The sequence below is a fragment of the Balaenoptera ricei genome, chromosome 3 (genome assembly GCF_028023285.1).
Source record: "Balaenoptera ricei isolate mBalRic1 chromosome 3, mBalRic1.hap2, whole genome shotgun sequence".
NCBI classification, from domain to species: domain Eukaryota; kingdom Metazoa; phylum Chordata; class Mammalia; order Artiodactyla; family Balaenopteridae; genus Balaenoptera; species Balaenoptera ricei.
The window spans coordinates 56,367,839-56,385,710 of NC_082641.1; the positions used below are offsets into that span (position 1 = coordinate 56,367,839).

The window sequence follows — 17,872 nt, forward strand, 5'->3', positions numbered from 1 at the left end:
AGACAAATTTTTGAAGGAGTTTTTTTGTTCTCCTACCTTTTGTTTATCATCCAAACTTGTTACTTAATAGAATGAGCAGTTTTCATTTTCTCTTGGACTTTTATCATCTTTATACATATCACAGTTTCAAACATGTTGTGGGTGTTCCATAAATATTAACTGATGACAAATCTTTATTTTTTCAGTTGATATCAGTCAGTTCCCTGAAAATGAATTATCATATGTCAGACGTTTATTCGTTTTTACAACTTTAAATATCCAGACACCTCTTATAAGTAGTTATTGTCTGGACTGAATGTTATTTTACACCAAATTTTTTGGGAGGAAGAGAATCAAGAATTTAGTTCTGGGGGTGCATAATTGGAGGTGAAAAATTTAATTACCTCTCCCTGTGGACTAATATTTTATTTAAGACAGAGCTTTTGATGTAGTGAATAAGTCATTTCTATGCTGTATTTTAGATTAGTGTTCCTTATTCTAATAAAAGCTTTTCTTTTATTACTTGAAGAAAAAGAAACAAATCGACCACCCCAAAGAAGTAGGAATCAATAAATGATTCCTAAGGGATCAGGTTGGCATTTAGCATTAAATGATTTTTCTTGCTTTTTCTTGTTCGAATTTCTCAGGCTATAACTGTCATTCTTTTTTAAAATTATTATTAATTAATTTATTTATTTTTGGCTGTGTTGGGTCTTAATTGCTGTGTGTGGGCTTTCTCTAGTTGTGGCGAGCGGGGGCTACTCTCTGTGCGGTGCGCGGGCTTCTCATCGCGGTGGCTTCTCTTGTTGCGGAGCATGGGCTCTAGGTGCGCGGGCTGCAGTAGTTGTGGCTCGCGGGCTCTAGAGCACAGGCTCAGTAGTTGTGGCGCACGGGCTTAGTTGCTCCGCGGCATGTGGGATCTTCCTTGACCAGGGATCAAACCCGCGTCCCCTGCATTGGCAGGCGGATTCTTAACCCATGCGCCACCAGGGAAGTCCCTATAATTAAGTCATTCTTAATTTATTACTTAAGGTTTCTTTCTTTTTGGTCATATTATGCTGAATCTTAGATGTGGGTAATCATGGAGATTTTTTCCCCCATCTTAAAGATATTATACCTTTAAGAGTTTGTTTTTGATAGTCACTGGAATTTTTCAGCAAAGGTGAAAAAATAGCGTTACTTCAATATATGTATTGTGTCCAAAGATGAATAAATCACAGTTTCTGCCATCAAGGAACTCACAGTATAGAGGAGAGGACAGAGACACATGCAAATTACTGACATATAGTATGGTAGGCGCCATGTTGGAGGTGTAGGTGGAATGCTCTTGAACCACAGATGAGCAAACATTGCTCTGTTAAAACCATGGAGTGTTGTTAATGGTTAAAAGGCCTGGGCAGGTCAGGGAAAGCCACACAGAGCAGACAGGGCTTGAAGGATAATTGGGGATTCACCGGGTGGGTGAGAGGGAGAAGGGAGCCCAGCAGTAGGATCAGCATGTGCACAGACACAAAGGCTTTAACATGGGTGTGGAGGCAGAATAATGTAGGGGAAAGAGAGTGTGCTTTCAGACCAGGAATGTCTGGGTTCAAATCAGGTTCCATCCCTTGCTCAGGGGCTGTGGGCAAGTTCCTTAGTGACTGTGGGTTCACATTTCTCGTCTGTAGACTAGAGACAATATTATCTAGGTTTACCTAGGTGGGTGGGATGAGAAACAAAATGTCTAGTTCTATGGAAGAAAGAATGGTAGATATAATCAGGTTAGGAGGTGTGTAGGACAGCATTTTAATACAGTAATTCCCCTACATACGAACCTTCAAGTTGCGAACTTTTGAAGATGCAAACGTGCCCCTGTATGTCAGCTGTTGTACTGTACTACTGTACTTTTCAAGGTACTGTACTGTAAGATTAAAAATATTTTCTTTATTTTTTGTTTGTTTGTTTTTTATGTATTATTTGTGTGAAAAGTGTTATAAACCTATTACAGTATAGTACTGTATAGCCGATTGTGTTAATTGGATACTTAGGCTAACTTTGTTGGACTTAACGAACAAATTGGACTTACGAACACGCTCTCAGAACGGAACTTGTTTGTTTGTAGGAGACTTACTGTATCTCTGATGGAGAAAACTCACCATTGACTTTTATCCTTGTTGTAGGTTAAAGCAGCCACTGGAGAAGAGGTGTCAGCTGAGGATCTTGGAGGTGCTGATCTTCACTGCAGGTGAAACAGAAGCAGTTGTTTCTTTCCAGGATTGATTGTCACTTGTTTGTTTAAAAGAAGTGTTAAATTATTTTTTCCAGGTGTTAAACTTGCCAGATCAAACCAGTTTATTTGTTCTAGATCTGCTCTTTTAGGGTCCAATTCTTTAGAGTTCCATTTCTAAGCAAGAACATCAACGTTTTCATTATAGCCTAGAAAGACTGGAGAAATAGGTTTCTTATTTATTTAACAAACATCCATTGAGCACCTGTTATGTGCCAGGCACTGTTTAGGTATTTGAGATAATAAGATAGACATTGTCTTTGATCTCAAGAAGCTTATAGTCTAGTCAGAGAGGTGGGCAATAAAGAAATAATCACCAAAAAATTATATAAATATGTATACATGATAAGGGCTACAAAGAAGTATAGGCATATAGAAGGTGGGGCTAACCCAGTGGTGTGCAGGCATTATGCCTTTGTTTAATTAACACTTGTTAAGTGGAGCACAGGGTGCTGGATAGTGAGCCGTGGTTCAACAACAGACCACAAGAGAATTTGAAATAGAGAAGTTTATCAGTCACAGGTCCTGGAGGAAGTACACAGCACACCTTGAGGGGCCACATGAGGCGGTCCAGGCAGAGTGCCCAGAGAGAGAGACAGGACCTGGGGTACATGTTTTCATTAGGGTCCATGGTTGGAGTGATTTGGGGTCCCCTGACTACAGCTGGATTGGTCAATCAAACCAGAAGATTGGGATATTGGTAAGTTCCATGGGGATTTTATCTAAGCATACAGGTGCGGAGAGGCAGGGGAGACTGTTGATCTTAAGGGCTGTTGGGGAAGTCATATGAGGACTTACATTTGCTTGTGACTGAGCTGCTATCTAGGGCTTGCTTGAGGGGCTAGTGTCCATTGAAGGTCCATGCAGGCTGCTTGCAATGCCGGGGAATAGCTTAGCTAAATGCTCAATAGCAGGTAAATGCTTAGCTGATTCACTGAGGAGGGAAAATGTCCTGCTTTGTGGCATCTGCCAATATCTGTGGTATGAATTATGCCGCCATAGCTGATTTTAAGCTACCAGCGGGACACCACTGAACATGGAATCAGGAAGAGGTGCACACAGTTGGCTCTCGTGAGTCAGGCATGAGCCGCTCCATCACATCGCTGGTCTTCCCATTTCAGGTTAGAGTTCAGGAGTAAGAAGATCATCTACCTCCTAGAATTTTGTGAGAATTAAATGAGATGGTATGTGTAAATTGCTTGAAACAATACCTGCTTTAAAATAAGTACCTGTAATTGTTAACTGCCATTATTATTATTGTTTACCATCGTAATTGGTCATTAAATGTTTTGGACTTTTTCTTTTATGAGCAATTAGGAAACCATCAAAGAGTTTTAAGGAGAGATTGTGTTATTATTAAACATTTCATTAGGAAAAAAAAAATCCCTCTGTCTGCTAAATGGAGAATGAATGCTTAGAGGGTTGGCAGTAGTATGTGTGAGGGACCAGTTGGGTGGTTGTATCAATAGCATACAACTATTGCTAGAGTTGGGTGAGAGGTGCCGGTGGCTTAGATAATTATGGTGGTAGTGAACGGAGGAGGGGAGTAATCAGATTTGTGCTCTATTTTAGCGGTGGAATTGAAGGACTTGTTGATGGATTTCATATATGGGGCACAGTAAAGTGAGGTGACAAAGATGATAACATAAAATGGTTTCATTTCCTGAGATTGGGAAGACGGGGGGAGGGGCAGAGTTGGGGATAGGGCAGGGGGATCAAGTGTTGCTTTTGAACCTGCTAAGTTAGAGATGATCCAGACATCCAAGTAGAGATGCCGAATAGGCAGTTAACTGTAGGAGTCTGGAGCCCAGATCCGTGCTCAAGAACCATCAACAGAGAGGTGGAATTTAAACCATAGGACTAGGTGAGCTCACCCTGAGGTGAGTGTAGATAAGGAAGAGGGCCCAGGACTAGACCCTAAAGAACCCAGACATAACTGACAGGTAGATCTAACCATTGAGCTCGGTGGCCTGGGAGGTGCAGTAAACCTTTCTTTGCTTTGCCAAACCAGGGAGGCAGGTGACTGTGGGAGCAGTCTAGTAGGTGGGAGACGGAAAATAGGTACATTTCCACCCTCCTATCAAAGAACACTGCCTTGCCTTTTGAAGAGTTGGCTAAGGAACCTACCTTTGCCTCAGTTTTTCATTCACTCCTTTCTTTTTGAGCAATTATTTGTGGATAGATTGATTGTACTAAGTGTTATGAGTAATACAGAAAAATGTCAGGCCTAGTCCCTGCCCTCAAGGATTTATAATTTAACTCGGCAGGTAAGAGATATAAATGAATGAACTAAAAAACAATTACAAAACAAATAAGCTATTATGCTTCCGGTTTTACAACTAGAGGCAAAAGGAGGAATGATTAAGGGAAGAGCTGGAGCAGAATTGAGGTAGGCAGAGAAAAGCTTGGAGAGCTTGAGTTTTCTGCCTGGGTTTAAACAGAAGACTTGCTTATTTCAGTGAACACTACTATGAGCAGAGATGTAGCATTTCTCTCTTATCTGGCCATTTACTGACCATTTCAGGGAGACAGTGAAGTAGATGTTTCAGCCTGGAGAGAGAGAGGATGCGGGTAGAATAGAAACAGGACAAAGTGGGCTGCCACTGTTTGTAGGTGCTTAATCAGGGGAAGGAGATGAAGATAGTATTTGAGGAGCATTAACTAAAAAAATTTTTTTGACAGTTTAAAAAAAGTCATCTGGTGCCCATAAAAGGTGTAGGTGGTATATCAAGTGAGGCGTGTAGGTTCTAGGATTCATCTTCCATTTGCCTCACTTGTTACCCTTGTGACTAGACAAACTACATAACTTCCTGGAGCCTCATTTCCTCATCTGTAAAATGAAGATATGAATAGTTCCTGCGTCACAACACAGTGTCTGTGGCATACTAAGTGCTCTATTACTTTTAGCTATTATCATTCATAATAGCCTGTTTAAAATCATGGGACAGTGGTTAGATGGTGATGGCTTTTTTGGGAACAGTGTCATAAAATTTACTAGTCACAACTTGCTTTGGGTTCTCTCTGTCATTGTAAATACGTATTTGTACGTCTCCGATTCGTCATCCTTCATAGTTAATTTGACACAAAGCTTTACATAGTAGAGTGTCTCATCAAAAGTTTTCCCTTTCCTGTTGTTTTGGTAAATGCTAGACAGTTTTTAAAAGAAGACATTATAGGACTTCCCTGGTGGTGCAGTGGTTAAGAATCCGCCTGCCAATACAGGGGACACGGGTTCGAGCCCTGGTCCAGGAAGATCCCACATGCCGCGGAGCAACGAAGCCCGTGCGTCACAACTACTGAGCCTGCGCTCTAGAGCCGGCGAGCCACAACTACTGAAGCCCACGTGCCACAACTGCTGAGCCTGCGCGCCTAGAGCCCGTGCTCCACGACAAGAGAAGCCACCGCAATGAGAAGCCCGCACACCATAATGAAGAGTAGCCCCCGCTCTCCACAACTAGAGAAAAGCCCATGCACAGCAATGAAGACCCAATGCAGTCCAAAATAAATAAATAAATAAATAGTTATTAAAAAAAAAAAAAGGCGGCATTTTATTTTAAATATTTACTGATTTGGAAGCAGTCCCTTCTGCTTTTCTTTGCTTACTGAGTTACTACAGTGTAGCTAGAAGTCAGCAATTGTAGCTGATATTTGTGAAGCATTTGGAAGACAGGGTCAGTTGTAAAACGTCCTACTAAATTAAAGAAACTTAAGGGTCTGCTATTTGCAAAGGGTTGGAGGACTATAAAGAGGAGCACACATGGTCCTTGCTCTTGTTGAGGAGCACCCAAGCCCGAGGGGGACAGTGACATGAAACCACTGTGAGAACCCAGTTCTAAGACGTTGCCTAAGGAGTTGGTGTTTTCCTTAGACAAGACATCAAAATTTAGATTGCTGCAGCTTAGTTCTTACTCATAAAATGAACTAAAATTCTGTTTTTTTCAGGGGTTTTGTGTGTGTGTGTGTGTGTGTGTACACACACACATATATATATATATATATTTTTTTTTTTTTCTATTTTTTGGCTGTGCTGCGTGGCATGTGGGATCTTATAGTTCCCCGACCAGGGATCAAACCCGTGCCCCCTGCAGTGGAAGCGTGGTGTCTTAACCAGTGGACTGCCACTGAAGTCCCTTTAGGTGTATATTTTTGCCTGACTTCATAGTTTTTTTTTTTTAATACTTTATTAGAAAGTCATAGTACATCTACAAGTGAAACAACAAGCCATCTAATTGGAACCAGAGCACGCCCATGCTTTATTCACGTTGCACTTGAAATTGAGCAGGCCCTTACCATAGTTCCATGTTATCAATACCCATTTTTACCATTGATCTGAGGAACAGCATTTTCAAGCCTTCGTGTGTGCTACCTGCAGCAGCTTACTCTTGGGGTGTAACTTGGTAAGGAAGGCCTCAGCAGTCTCTCAGAAATGAGAGGCCATAGTTGGCATCTTCACTGGGGCCTCAGTGAGGTACGAACACTTTTTGTTGTTACCAACTACATCATGAAAGCATGCCAGCTGTGGTTGAACTTTATCATATGCGATTTTGTCTGAGGTGTATGGGATGAGCATTAAATAAGGCCCTGTGGTCCAGTAGAAGAAGATCAAGATTGAAAAATAGAAGGTGTGGGTTCTTATGCAGGTACTGGTGGTCCTAGGACAAGGTACTTAACTTTTGTGTACCTCAGTTTTTCCTGTTTGTAAAACAAGGTTAATACTGTTTTGCCAGGGACGTTATGAAGATCAAATTAGATGACAGTTATTAAAGTGTTTTGGAAGTAAAAAGACGTCATCCTTAGATGAGAGAAGATACTTGGGGTTTAAGATTTAATTATTTTCCTTTTCCCTGTTCTGATTCTTTTAGTGTGCTTTACTCTGTAGAAAGTCTGGAGTAAGTGACTACTACGCTTTGGATGATAATCATGCCCTTCACTTAGCTAGGAAGATTGTAAGGAATCTAAATTATCAGAAGAAAATGGATGTGAGTTGGATCTGTTCTTATATTTTTTATTTTCCCAAAGCATTTTGGCTTATGTCACCTTGAAATAATGTCTTTAAATAGGCTAATGTGATTGTTCTATATTTCTGCAGGTTACCATTGAACCTTCTGAAGATCCTTTATTTCCTGCTGATGAATTGTATGGAATAGTTGGTGCCAACCTTAAGAGGAACTTTGATGTCCGAGAGGTGTGTAAAGTGGAACTGTGAGCTGTAAGCTATGCTATCATAGTTTATGACGTGTGTTTAAACTTTGTTTGAACTATAAGCTGTGTGTATCCATTTTCACAGCTGAAGTCTGTTTTAGATATGTTCATCCCTAAACTAAGGGACTGTTGTGGGTCTCAGTAAGGAGTGACATATAAGGGAAAGATATCTTACTTAAAAGAGAGAGGGGGGAAAACCTCTTAATTACTGGAAAGTTTTCATTGCACGATGACTAAGCTTGCTTTGTTCATAACTCCATATTCCTGTGGACATTAGGAATGATGTAGCGCAACTTTATAATTTCCAGCTATTTCTTTTTTGGGTTCTTATTTTGCGAAATGGATGAAATGTCAGTAAGTTGTTGAAAGGAAAAAACATACCCTTTTAGATCAATATGACATAAGCAAAGATTAGACATTTGATTGCAGTTGAAGATGTTGCTATGGTTACAGATTGTCTTCTGTAGTCTAGATTGACAATTTTTAGTGCTTGCATATAGCATGTAGTCTTTTATTTTGTTCAGTATCCATATCTGGTAGGATACTTTCTAAATTAGGAAATTGTCCTAATATCAGATTCTGTGCCTTAATATTTTGTTATGTTTTCCCTTGACTATAAAACTATTATGTACTAACTGTGAAAAATATAGAAAATACAGAAAAACATAAAATTGCTTGTAATTCCACCATGCAGAGAAAGCAGCCAGTATTTTGGTGTTTTGGCTTAGTGTGTATGTATACATTTTTATGTAGTTCAGATAGTATATACATATATACGTATATTGATATATATATATTTAATTCTACTTTTTCCGGTTTAAATTATAAACATCTCCCCATTATTTAAAACTTCTTCATGAAGTGTTTTTTGTGGTTAGGTCCTGATTCTTATACTAGTACCTGGTGACATGGTAGGCACTCAGTAAATATTTTTTTGGATGAATTGATGAATGAATGTAATACCCCACTTATGGATATGTACAAATATTTATTTAGGCAATACCCTATTATTGTTAGAGGGTCTTAAATGCTGGATTTTAATGGAACTTCAACTGGTACTTCACTTTAGCAAGGTAATTTAGTTAACTGTAAGTTTTAGAATTAGGTTTTTAGTTTGACTTTTTAATTAATTACAGGCACAGAAAAAAATGGCACTTACAATCTGATGTGCCTGAAAAATGAGTTGTTCTAATAGTCAAGTTTTCTAGGTGGCTAAGGATTCATTCTTTCAAGCATAATCACTTTTTTCATTTATTCGACAGTATTTATTGAGTGCTTTTTCCATGAAGGTATTGTTTCAGGCACTAGGGGTACAGAAATGAGCAAAACAGATGTGAATCCATGCCTTCATGGTAGTTCAATTTCATTTTAATGGATATCTTTTTATAAAGATAGACTTCTGCCTTCTTAAATTGTATCCTGGACTTCTACCTTTAGCTGACTCATGTTCATCATTGTGATGTTAATTTATTATATTTTTCTGTAATTACAAATAAGCCTTGTATGGAGGTCTTACTAGTATATGGAGCTGTGGGACAACATTGGGATATTAATTGAAAAACCCAGGTTCTAGTCCTTGTTTCCCTAGTCAGTGGTACTGGGGTTGAACCTCTCTGAGCATTGATTTCTGCTCCTGGAAATAGGAGTAGTGCCATATGATATGTCTGCTTCCTAAAGTTTGAGTCTTTGTGAAGATGGGTTAGTATATTTTATGTGGCTGAGTGGACTTCATCGTAAAGCAAATAGAAGGGGGTTTCACGTTAAGTGGCCCTAGGTTGCTCTGACCTTTTGAGTGGCTTTATCTTTGTGTGGAAGAATGGTCGTTGCTATGTGTTTGTTTTTCAAAAGGTGTAATTTTGGAGCCACATAGCACTTAGACAACTGCTATATCTACATTATGTTATTTGATCTTTCAGGCAAATAACTAAAATATAATTCAAAGTAAGCTATTCACTCATTTTTCAGCCTTTGCAGCTTATAAAATAAGGCTTTGATTGATGTGGTAAACAGGAAAAAGGAAGCTCAAACTGGATAGAAAAAATGATGTGTAGCATCTAAAATAGTTTCTGAAAAAATTTGAAATATGCTTCATGTTTAGAACACTTTGAAATAGTCCTGATGTATAATGATGAATATGGAAGATAAACTAGTAACTTTGATTCTGTGTAGATTAATTATATGTGTGTATGTGTATGTGTATCAGATTCAGAATCAGTGAACCTTTATTGAAGGCTTAATAATAATAGCTACCTTTTGATGAGTACCAGGCAATGTTATTAGCTCTTAAGTATTATTATTATTGTTATTACTTTTTTTTTTAAACAGATGAGGAAACTGAGCTTCAGGGATTTTAGGTAACCCAGCCTGTGACTCTAGTTTCCCAGTGGTAGAGCTGGGAGAAGCTGGGAGTCAGAGCTGGTTCTTCATCTCAGCATTATTTTCTTAGGTTCCTTTATTACTAGTTCATCACATCTTCACAACTTTGTTCCGTCTTTGCAGAAGTGAGAACCGAGACTCAGAGGGGTTAAATGCCTTACTCCAGGACACATAAATCATATGTTATACCCTAGGTTGGAGCCTAAGTCTTCTGACTCTAAGGCTGGACCTTGCTTTCTTTCTTCTTTTTTTTTCCTTAATATAATCTTTTAATTGAAGTATAGTTGATTTACAATGTTGTGTTAACTTCAGGTGTACAGCACGGTGATTCAGTTATATATATATATATATTCTTTTTCAGATTCTTTTCCCTTATAGGTTATTACAAAATATTGAGTATTATTCCCTGTGACATGTAGTAGGACCTTGCTTTCTGATTGAATCCCTGACTCTCAGCCAATACATTTGACAGCCCCTGAAGCTCTGAGTCTAGCAACCAGCCCATGTAGTCTCTGTGCTTCTCTGGTATACAACATGTTGCTTTTATAGTGAAGTGTAAAATCAGGGCCCAGAATGACTTCAGGGCATTAACCATGCATGTCAAGTGAAATTCTACTGAGAAGACTTTCTGAGTAGGGTGAAATTTTGTGAAAGTGACAACTTCATTACAAATTTGTTTTCCTTACAAATAACTTGAATGCAAAAATTCTTTTATAATATAATTGCTCAGGGACATTGTTATTTTTCCTCTTAGGTCATTGCTAGGATCGTGGATGGAAGCAGATTCAATGAATTTAAAGCCTTATATGGAGACACATTAGTTACAGGTATAAAGATGAAGAACTGAAAATGTGAACATTTTATGCTGCTTTGAAAATAAGTGGTCTCTTGTCTCATGGCCCTGATGCACTTGGCATGAGCTTTGTTATTTAGAGAGGTATAAACGTGTGAGTCAGTACTCAAAAGGAGCTGTTTTGTGAAGATCACTTGTAGCTGAATGCCTTCATGGATCCAGAATTTAAAATGATGAGGGCAAGGTGCTCTGATCCAGACCATTATTCTGTGACTTTGTAGCATTAGCTGTATAAAAAGGCTCTTAGCATAGTAAAATTAACAAAAATATTTGTAGTTTTAAAAATTTCTCTGGATGACTATAATTATTTTGAAAATTTCAGCACTGTCTTCTTTATTCTTTAGTCTTCAGTTAGACTGTGAAGTTTCGTGTGATGTTTTCGTTTCCCAGAAGACTGTAGACTGAGTTAAACCTTCTCACCACCTCTGTGTAGGTCTTATGCTGATCCACACAAAGACTAGATTGAGAATACAGGACAGAATACCAAGTCTGAAAAAACAAAATAAGAATGTTTATAAAAGTTAATTCATTCACCTAAACTGTTACGTTTGTAGGCCTTTGAAGAAATATTTGAAACATAGACACCAGGTCCATAGTAATCTATCTTGGACAAATGGCAAAACAAATTTGGGCATTTTACTTGGTCTTAAAGAAGCTCCAAAATGTAGTAGTTAATCTGAAGACAGCATATCAGAGTAGAAAAAACAACTAGCTGCAAAAATCCAAATTGCAAATATACATTGAGGCTTAAGGATAAGTCACAGCAGTTTCTCCTGGTCTGATTTATGAGCAAGAGAAGGGTTCACACTGGAAGTGGAATTTATGTGTTTGTACTTAGGTGTTTAAGTGATTAAGAGCTTTTTCTTTGATATATAGACAGGATTTGTCACCAAATAGTTCAGGATGTAACCCTCATTGTGCAGCAGTTTAAAACAAGTCAGAAGTGTTTCTGCTTCTTTCCCAGAGACGGATGGGCTGTCTTTGTCATCTGTTTTTATGTATTTGCCCTGGACTTGCTAAAATGCTTATGGTACCTTTGCCCCCTAAAATACCAGCGGTAGATCTACCAGATGGCAGATCTCCATCTCTTCTTGTCTGTACTGGAATTCAAATAAGGTTTGGGGGCAGGGAGTGAGAGGGAGAAGAGAGGAATGAGAGGGTGAAGGGGGAAGGAGAGAGCATGAGGGGAGATGGGAGGATGAGAGAGTGAGGAGGCAGTAAGAGAGGATGAAAGGGGGCATGAGGGGGAGGGGCATGAGGGGGAAGGGGCATGAAAGGAAGAGGGAGGGATGAATGCGGGGGCCATGAGTGGGAGTGAGGAGGGAGAAGGACAGATTTTTCTAAGTATCAGGTGTCTCTGGCAGTTCTTACAGCTTTCCTCCTGCCCCTGCACTTGCCATAGGTGGGCCTAGGAGTTTCGTAGACATTTTGCTTTCTTGTTTGGCCCATAGGAAGTTGGTGAAGGTGCTCCCTCCATGGGTGACCCTCGTGTAGTGGGGCATGCGCCCTACTCAGCAGGACTAAGGGTGGATGGAAAGTTTAAACAGCTCACAGGGCAGAACACCTTCAGGGGTAGCACCGTGCAGCTGAGACACGTGCGAGGTTCCCAGCTCTTTTTGTGGGATGGGTCAGGACTCAGAGTGGATTGTTAGAACTTTGGGGAGGTTTGCCCCTCTCTGAATTGCCTCTGTAAGTGGCAGTGCCATTTAGGCTGTGTAGCCTAGGGTTTTGGCTGGGATTTTAGGTCTGAAAGACCAAGAGAAATCAAGGTGACCGGCAAATCAGTGTTTCATTTTAACATGTTAAATAAACATAAGGATTTAAAAAAATAAATCAAGACAAAGCCAGAGTAAAGAACAAAAATAAGTCTTAAAAATTTCGGTGTTCTGGCTTGTCAGTAGGTTGACATTCTCTCTTATCCATTCATTCTTCGAGTACCTGCTTTGTGTCGGGCGCCCCATGCCAGGGACCTTAGTGGCAGCCTGTCCAAGCTTGAGCTTGGACACAGAGCCTGGTCCAGGAACTTTGGCATTGAGCTTCCTGTGACCCCTCTCACAAGCACAGTTTGTTGACACTTGGCTTCCAAGTATTTGACACCTATTTTTAGTCAAGTAGGTTTGTTGAAAATCACTCTTGGGAAGGTCTCTAGTCACATCCTTCATATTTACAAAATAGCCTCCTGGAATCACCTAAAGTGTCTACTTCACAAAATAACAGGGTTTTCTTCCCCCTTTTTCTTCTCTCTTATTTCTGTGTGTGTGTGTGTGTGTGTGTGTGTGTGTGTGTGTGGAGTGGAAGTGGTAGTGAGACAAAAACAAAACTTGTGGAAAGGAGAAAGAAAAAGATGCAAACAGAGAAAATGAAAGTGTAGTGATTTATTCTTCTTCTAAGCTTAACTGGATTTCTTACCTTAAACTCGGTTACCACCAGGCTTGACTGCATTCCTGCTTTTTAAAAAAGTTTGTCTTTGTTGAGTTTATCCCTTTTATTTCAAGGGCCTGTCATTACCTCAGGCGTTTTAAAGCAAGCTAGTCACCTGAAACTGGCTGATGGCTCTGAACATTGACCTTTAAAGGGATCTGTGTCTCTGATTTGTTCTATATCAGAATACCCTTCATGTCTGGTACATAGTAGGCACTCATATATGTTACATGAATGAACGGATGACACACTAATCCAATCATCTAACCAAACTGGTTGGTCAGACAAGTGGATAAGTTTATATGTAACACACCCCTTTCAAGAAAGCAAAAAACCCAGACTCCGGTACCTTAGAAATAAATTAAGCCATGAGCTATTTTGTACCATAGACGAAATCTCTACATTTTAAACATTGATTTGAAATTAAACAATGTATAAATATGTCTGTTCGTTGTGAATTAAAAGCCCTCTGAAATACATACATCTTTTTTTCAATTTTCTTTTGAGGATTTGCTAGAATATTTGGATACCCAATAGGTATTGTTGGAAACAATGGAGTTCTCTTTTCTGAATCTGCAAAAAAGGCAAGTACTGTTAAAAATGTTTCAAGGTTTTTCTGTTTTAATTTAAACGTTATCAAGTAATGAATGAAAATTATTACATAAAAGCTTTAAAATATTTAACCAGATGCTTTAGCAAACAGAACATTGTGTGCCTATACGTGTGAACATGTATGTGTGTGCGTGTTAAATGTTTGAAACAGCTTTAGGGAGATTTACGTGAATATGATGAACTGTCTTGAGCACTGTTAAAAATACAAATGTTTGTTTTAGGTAAGTTCTTTTAATACTTGAATTATAACTGCTGTGGATGACGTATACATTTTCTAAAAATATAGGAATACTTGTCTTGAAAGTATTTCATGCACTCGAGGGGTTCAAGCATACTATTCATATGGTTCTGAGACATGATCTGCTCTGTTCTATCGCGTAATCAGTTTAACTTGATTATATTTTCACTTTTTGGAAACGGAAAGATAATGGGTCTTGTTACTGAAGCTCTGGTTTTAAAAGAGGGAATTCATGAATATCTTTTGGCTTAGTATTCAATTTCATACATCATTGTCTCAGATTTACCTAAACTTGGATAAATGTAATTCATGTACTTACTTTTTTTTTTTAATATAAATTTATTTATTTATTTATTTTTGGCTGTGTTGGGTCTTCGTTTCTGTGCGAGGGCTTTCTCCAGTTGCGGCGAGCGGGGGCCAATCTTCATCGCGGTGCGCGGGCCTCTCGCTGTCGCGGCCTCTCCCGTTGCAGAGCACAGGCTCCAGACGCTCAGGCTCAGTAGTTGTGGCTCATGGGCTTAGTTGCTCCACGGCATGTGGGATCTTCCCAGACCAGGGCTTGAACCCGTGTCCCCTGCATTGGCAGGCAGGTTCTTAAACACTGCGCCACCAGGGAAGCCCAATTCATGTACTTATTTGATAAAATATTTTCTTAAGAAAATAAAAAGGTTTAGCCTTGTTTTTCCTCTTCAAATGATAGAGTGAATAACAAGGTAAAAGTTCTCTTACTGAGGCAGGTAACAGGAGATTAAGCACTTTCATACCCTAATTAGGAAGAATTTGTCTTTGGCAGAATGTTTTATTAGTAAAGTTAGTTTCTGGATTTTGCTATTCACTCTTGTTCCCCCACTGAGATTATAAGACGAAAATAAGAGAGTAAAAATAAAGAAAATAAAAGTCATCTACATTCATGCCAGAAATAACCTTGAGTAACATTTTATTATGGTTCCTTAGTTTTTTCTATTCCCCTTCTTTTTTTAAACAAAATTGGTTTTGCCATGTATAGAGAAGTTTTGCTGGTTTTCACTTAATAGTATGTATAGTGAGCGTTTCCAAAAAATTAAATATTTCTAATACACTGAGTTTCTTTTTAAAGTTTATTTAATTTATTTATTTTTGGCTGCATTGGGTCTTTGTTGCTGCGTGCCGGCTCTCTCTAGTTGCGGTGAGCGGGGGCTACTGTTCGTTGCAGTGCGCGGCCTTCTCATTGTGGTGGCTTCTCTTGTTGCGGAGCACGGGCTCTAGGCACGCAGGCTCAGTTGTTGTGGCGCACAGGCTTATTTGCTCTGCTGCATGTGGGATCTTCCCGGACCAGAGCTCGAACCTGTGTCCCCTGCATTGGCAGGTGGATTCTTAACCACTGAGACACCAGGGAAGCTCCTAATACACTGACTTTTAATGACTATATAATATACTTATTTCAATAGAGGGTATGTCAGACTGAGGCCAACAAACGCCGCCTTGTTTTATTTGTTGGCTTGTCACAGATAAATCCGGGAGGAGAGCTATGTTTGGCCTCTGTCTGACATTTCATTTGTTGAAGTAAACCCCACAAGTCTGTGTGATTTCCTCATTCTCATATTTGAGGTCGAGCAATTGCTTTGCAATCTTGTACTTGCCAAGGCATTTCCAGCTAAGTTAAAGGCATGTGCAAATAGAGAGTAAAATATAAAGGAAACAGCTTTAAGTGTTTTCTTACTCACATAATCTTTAGAAGATAGGGAAAGGAATAGTTATATTTTTGTGTCATTAAATAACTAATTTCCTAAACTCAGGGTTAAAAGGTGTCTAGCAGTCATCTAAAATCCCATTTGGGCTTCCCTGGTGGCGCAGTGGTTAAGAATCTGCCTGCCAATGCAGGGGACACGGGTTCGAGCCCTGGTCTGGGAAGATCCCACATGCCACAGAGCAACTAAGCCCGTGAGCCACAACTACTGAGCCCACATTCCACAACTACTGAAGCCCGCATGCCTAGAGCCTGTGCTCTGCAACAAGAGCAGCCACCGCAATGAGAAGCCTGCGTACCACAACGAAGAGTAACCCCCGCTTGCTGTAACTAGAGAAAGCCCGTGCGCAGCAATGAAGACCCAACGCAGCCAAAAAAAAAAAAAATCCCCTTTATTTCAAGTATGTTGGTAAGAAAGATATATTTTACTATAATCTTGGTGCATGAAAGAATTTCAAGTGATCGTCAAAACGTAGGTATCCCAGCAGGGTTTATATTCTATCTTTTTTAAAGTGGAGAGCCAGAGAATTGCCTTACGGTGAGGCTCAGAAATTCTCATTGACAAGCAGTTCTTTCTTCTCTGTTCCTGAAGTTTCACTTGCTGTTTGGAATATTAGTGGTTGACTTCATCTCTGACACAGGAGTTGGCCTACAGTCATGTGCCAGTGATCACACAGGTGCCTGTGCAAAACAAGTACAGTGCAAATTGTAGTCACATGTTCCATTGACAGTGGGTCCCCATGGTAGTATTATTATTACTGTTACTGTAAGGTCAGACTAGCCAAGCAAAGGGTACTCTTTCTTTGACCCAAATGTGTTGTTTGCAGGGTAAATGATGATTAGATTTGTTAACCTCCCACTGAAAAGATTTTTATTTTATTTGCTTATAGGGAGCTCATTTTATCCAGTTATGCTGCCAAAGGAATATCCCTCTGCTGTTCCTTCAAAACATTACTGGTAAGAAAATAGCTTGGACTTCCCTGGTGGCCACGCAGGGGTTAAGAATCTGCCTGCTAATGCAGGGGACATGGGTTCGAGCCCTGGTCCGGGAAGATCCCACATGCCACAGAGCAACTAAGCCTGTGCGGCACAACTACTGAGCCTGTGCTCTAGAGCCTGCGAGCCACAACTACTGAGTCCACGCCGCAACTACTGAAGCCTGCACGCCTAGAGCCCGTGCTCCGCAACAAGAGAAGCCACCGCGATGAGAAGCCCACGCACTGCAACGAAGAGTAGACCCTGCTCTCAGCAATTAGAGAAAGCCTGCATGCAGCAACGAAGACCCAACGCAGCCAAAAAAAAAGAAAAAGAAAATAGCTTAACCAGTTTGGTTGCATTTATTCGAGAGCTGCAGTGTCCAGTATGGCTCATGTATTGGACAGTGAGGACATAGAATGCTTCCATCATAACAGCTTTATTGGACATGCTATCTCTAGATTATCTTTAAAGGTTAACACTTCAAAAATCTTGAATATTTGGGGGAATTTATCCATGTTTTTGAGTGAAGCAATTTCTGAGTTTCAAGTGTATCACAAACATTTGAGTGGCCTTCCTTTACTCCTGCACATGTGCACCCACCCACCCAGAAAACAGCAGAGTATCCTCGGCCAGTAACACTCTCATTAGTGCTGGATGGTGTTATCTGACCCATGGTCTCTTTCCCAGTACTTTGTTCCCCATAAAGGACTTTAAGTACATGCTGTGGTCCTCCCTTTTCCTTATCTTTCATTGTGCAGTTAATTCTACCTGAAGCAACATCTTAAATGGACATGCACATCCTGAACCAAAGTCTGGGATTTGAGGGTTTTTTTTTTAAGATTATTTATTTATTTATTTAATTTTTGGCTGCGTCGAGTCTTAGTTGTGGCATGCGGGCTCTTTCGTTGTGGTGCGTGGGCTTCTCTCTAGTTGTGGCAGGGGGTTTCCTCTCTCTAGTTGTGGCGCGCAGGCTCTGTGGCACGTGGGCTCCAGAGTGCATGGGCTCTGTAGTTTGCAGCATGCAGGCTCTCTAGTTGAGGCACACGAGCTCAGTAGTTGTGGCGCACGGGCTTAGTTGCCCTGGCATGTAGTATCTTAGTTCCTTGACCAGAGATCAAACCCGCGTCCCCTGCATTGTAAGGCGGATTCTTTACCACTGGACCACCAGGGAAGTTCTGCGATTTGTGTTTTGACTCCAAAGAGTGATAAGACCAATGTCAA

At 40.0% G+C, this 17,872-nt stretch overlaps 1 protein-coding gene and 1 long non-coding RNA gene across 2 annotated transcripts in view; both read left to right on the top strand.

Moving 5' to 3' along the window:
- Window positions 1-17,872, top strand: part of MCCC2 (methylcrotonyl-CoA carboxylase subunit 2) — a 64,042-nt gene that overhangs the window by 35,485 nt on the left and 10,685 nt on the right. Inside the window, exons 8-13 of the mRNA XM_059916551.1 lie at window positions 2,139-2,203; window positions 7,125-7,224; window positions 7,335-7,430; window positions 10,578-10,650; window positions 13,605-13,681; window positions 16,564-16,630. Of these exons, the coding sequence (XP_059772534.1) occupies window positions 2,139-2,203; window positions 7,125-7,224; window positions 7,335-7,430; window positions 10,578-10,650; window positions 13,605-13,681; window positions 16,564-16,630 (478 nt within the window). The remainder of the gene's footprint in view (window positions 1-2,138; window positions 2,204-7,124; window positions 7,225-7,334; window positions 7,431-10,577; window positions 10,651-13,604; window positions 13,682-16,563; window positions 16,631-17,872) is intronic.
- LOC132362296 (uncharacterized) lies at window positions 2,618-5,414 on the top strand. Its single transcript, XR_009502327.1, has 3 exons — window positions 2,618-2,945; window positions 3,367-3,429; window positions 5,396-5,414. It is a non-coding gene; the product is annotated as an uncharacterized LOC132362296 (long non-coding RNA).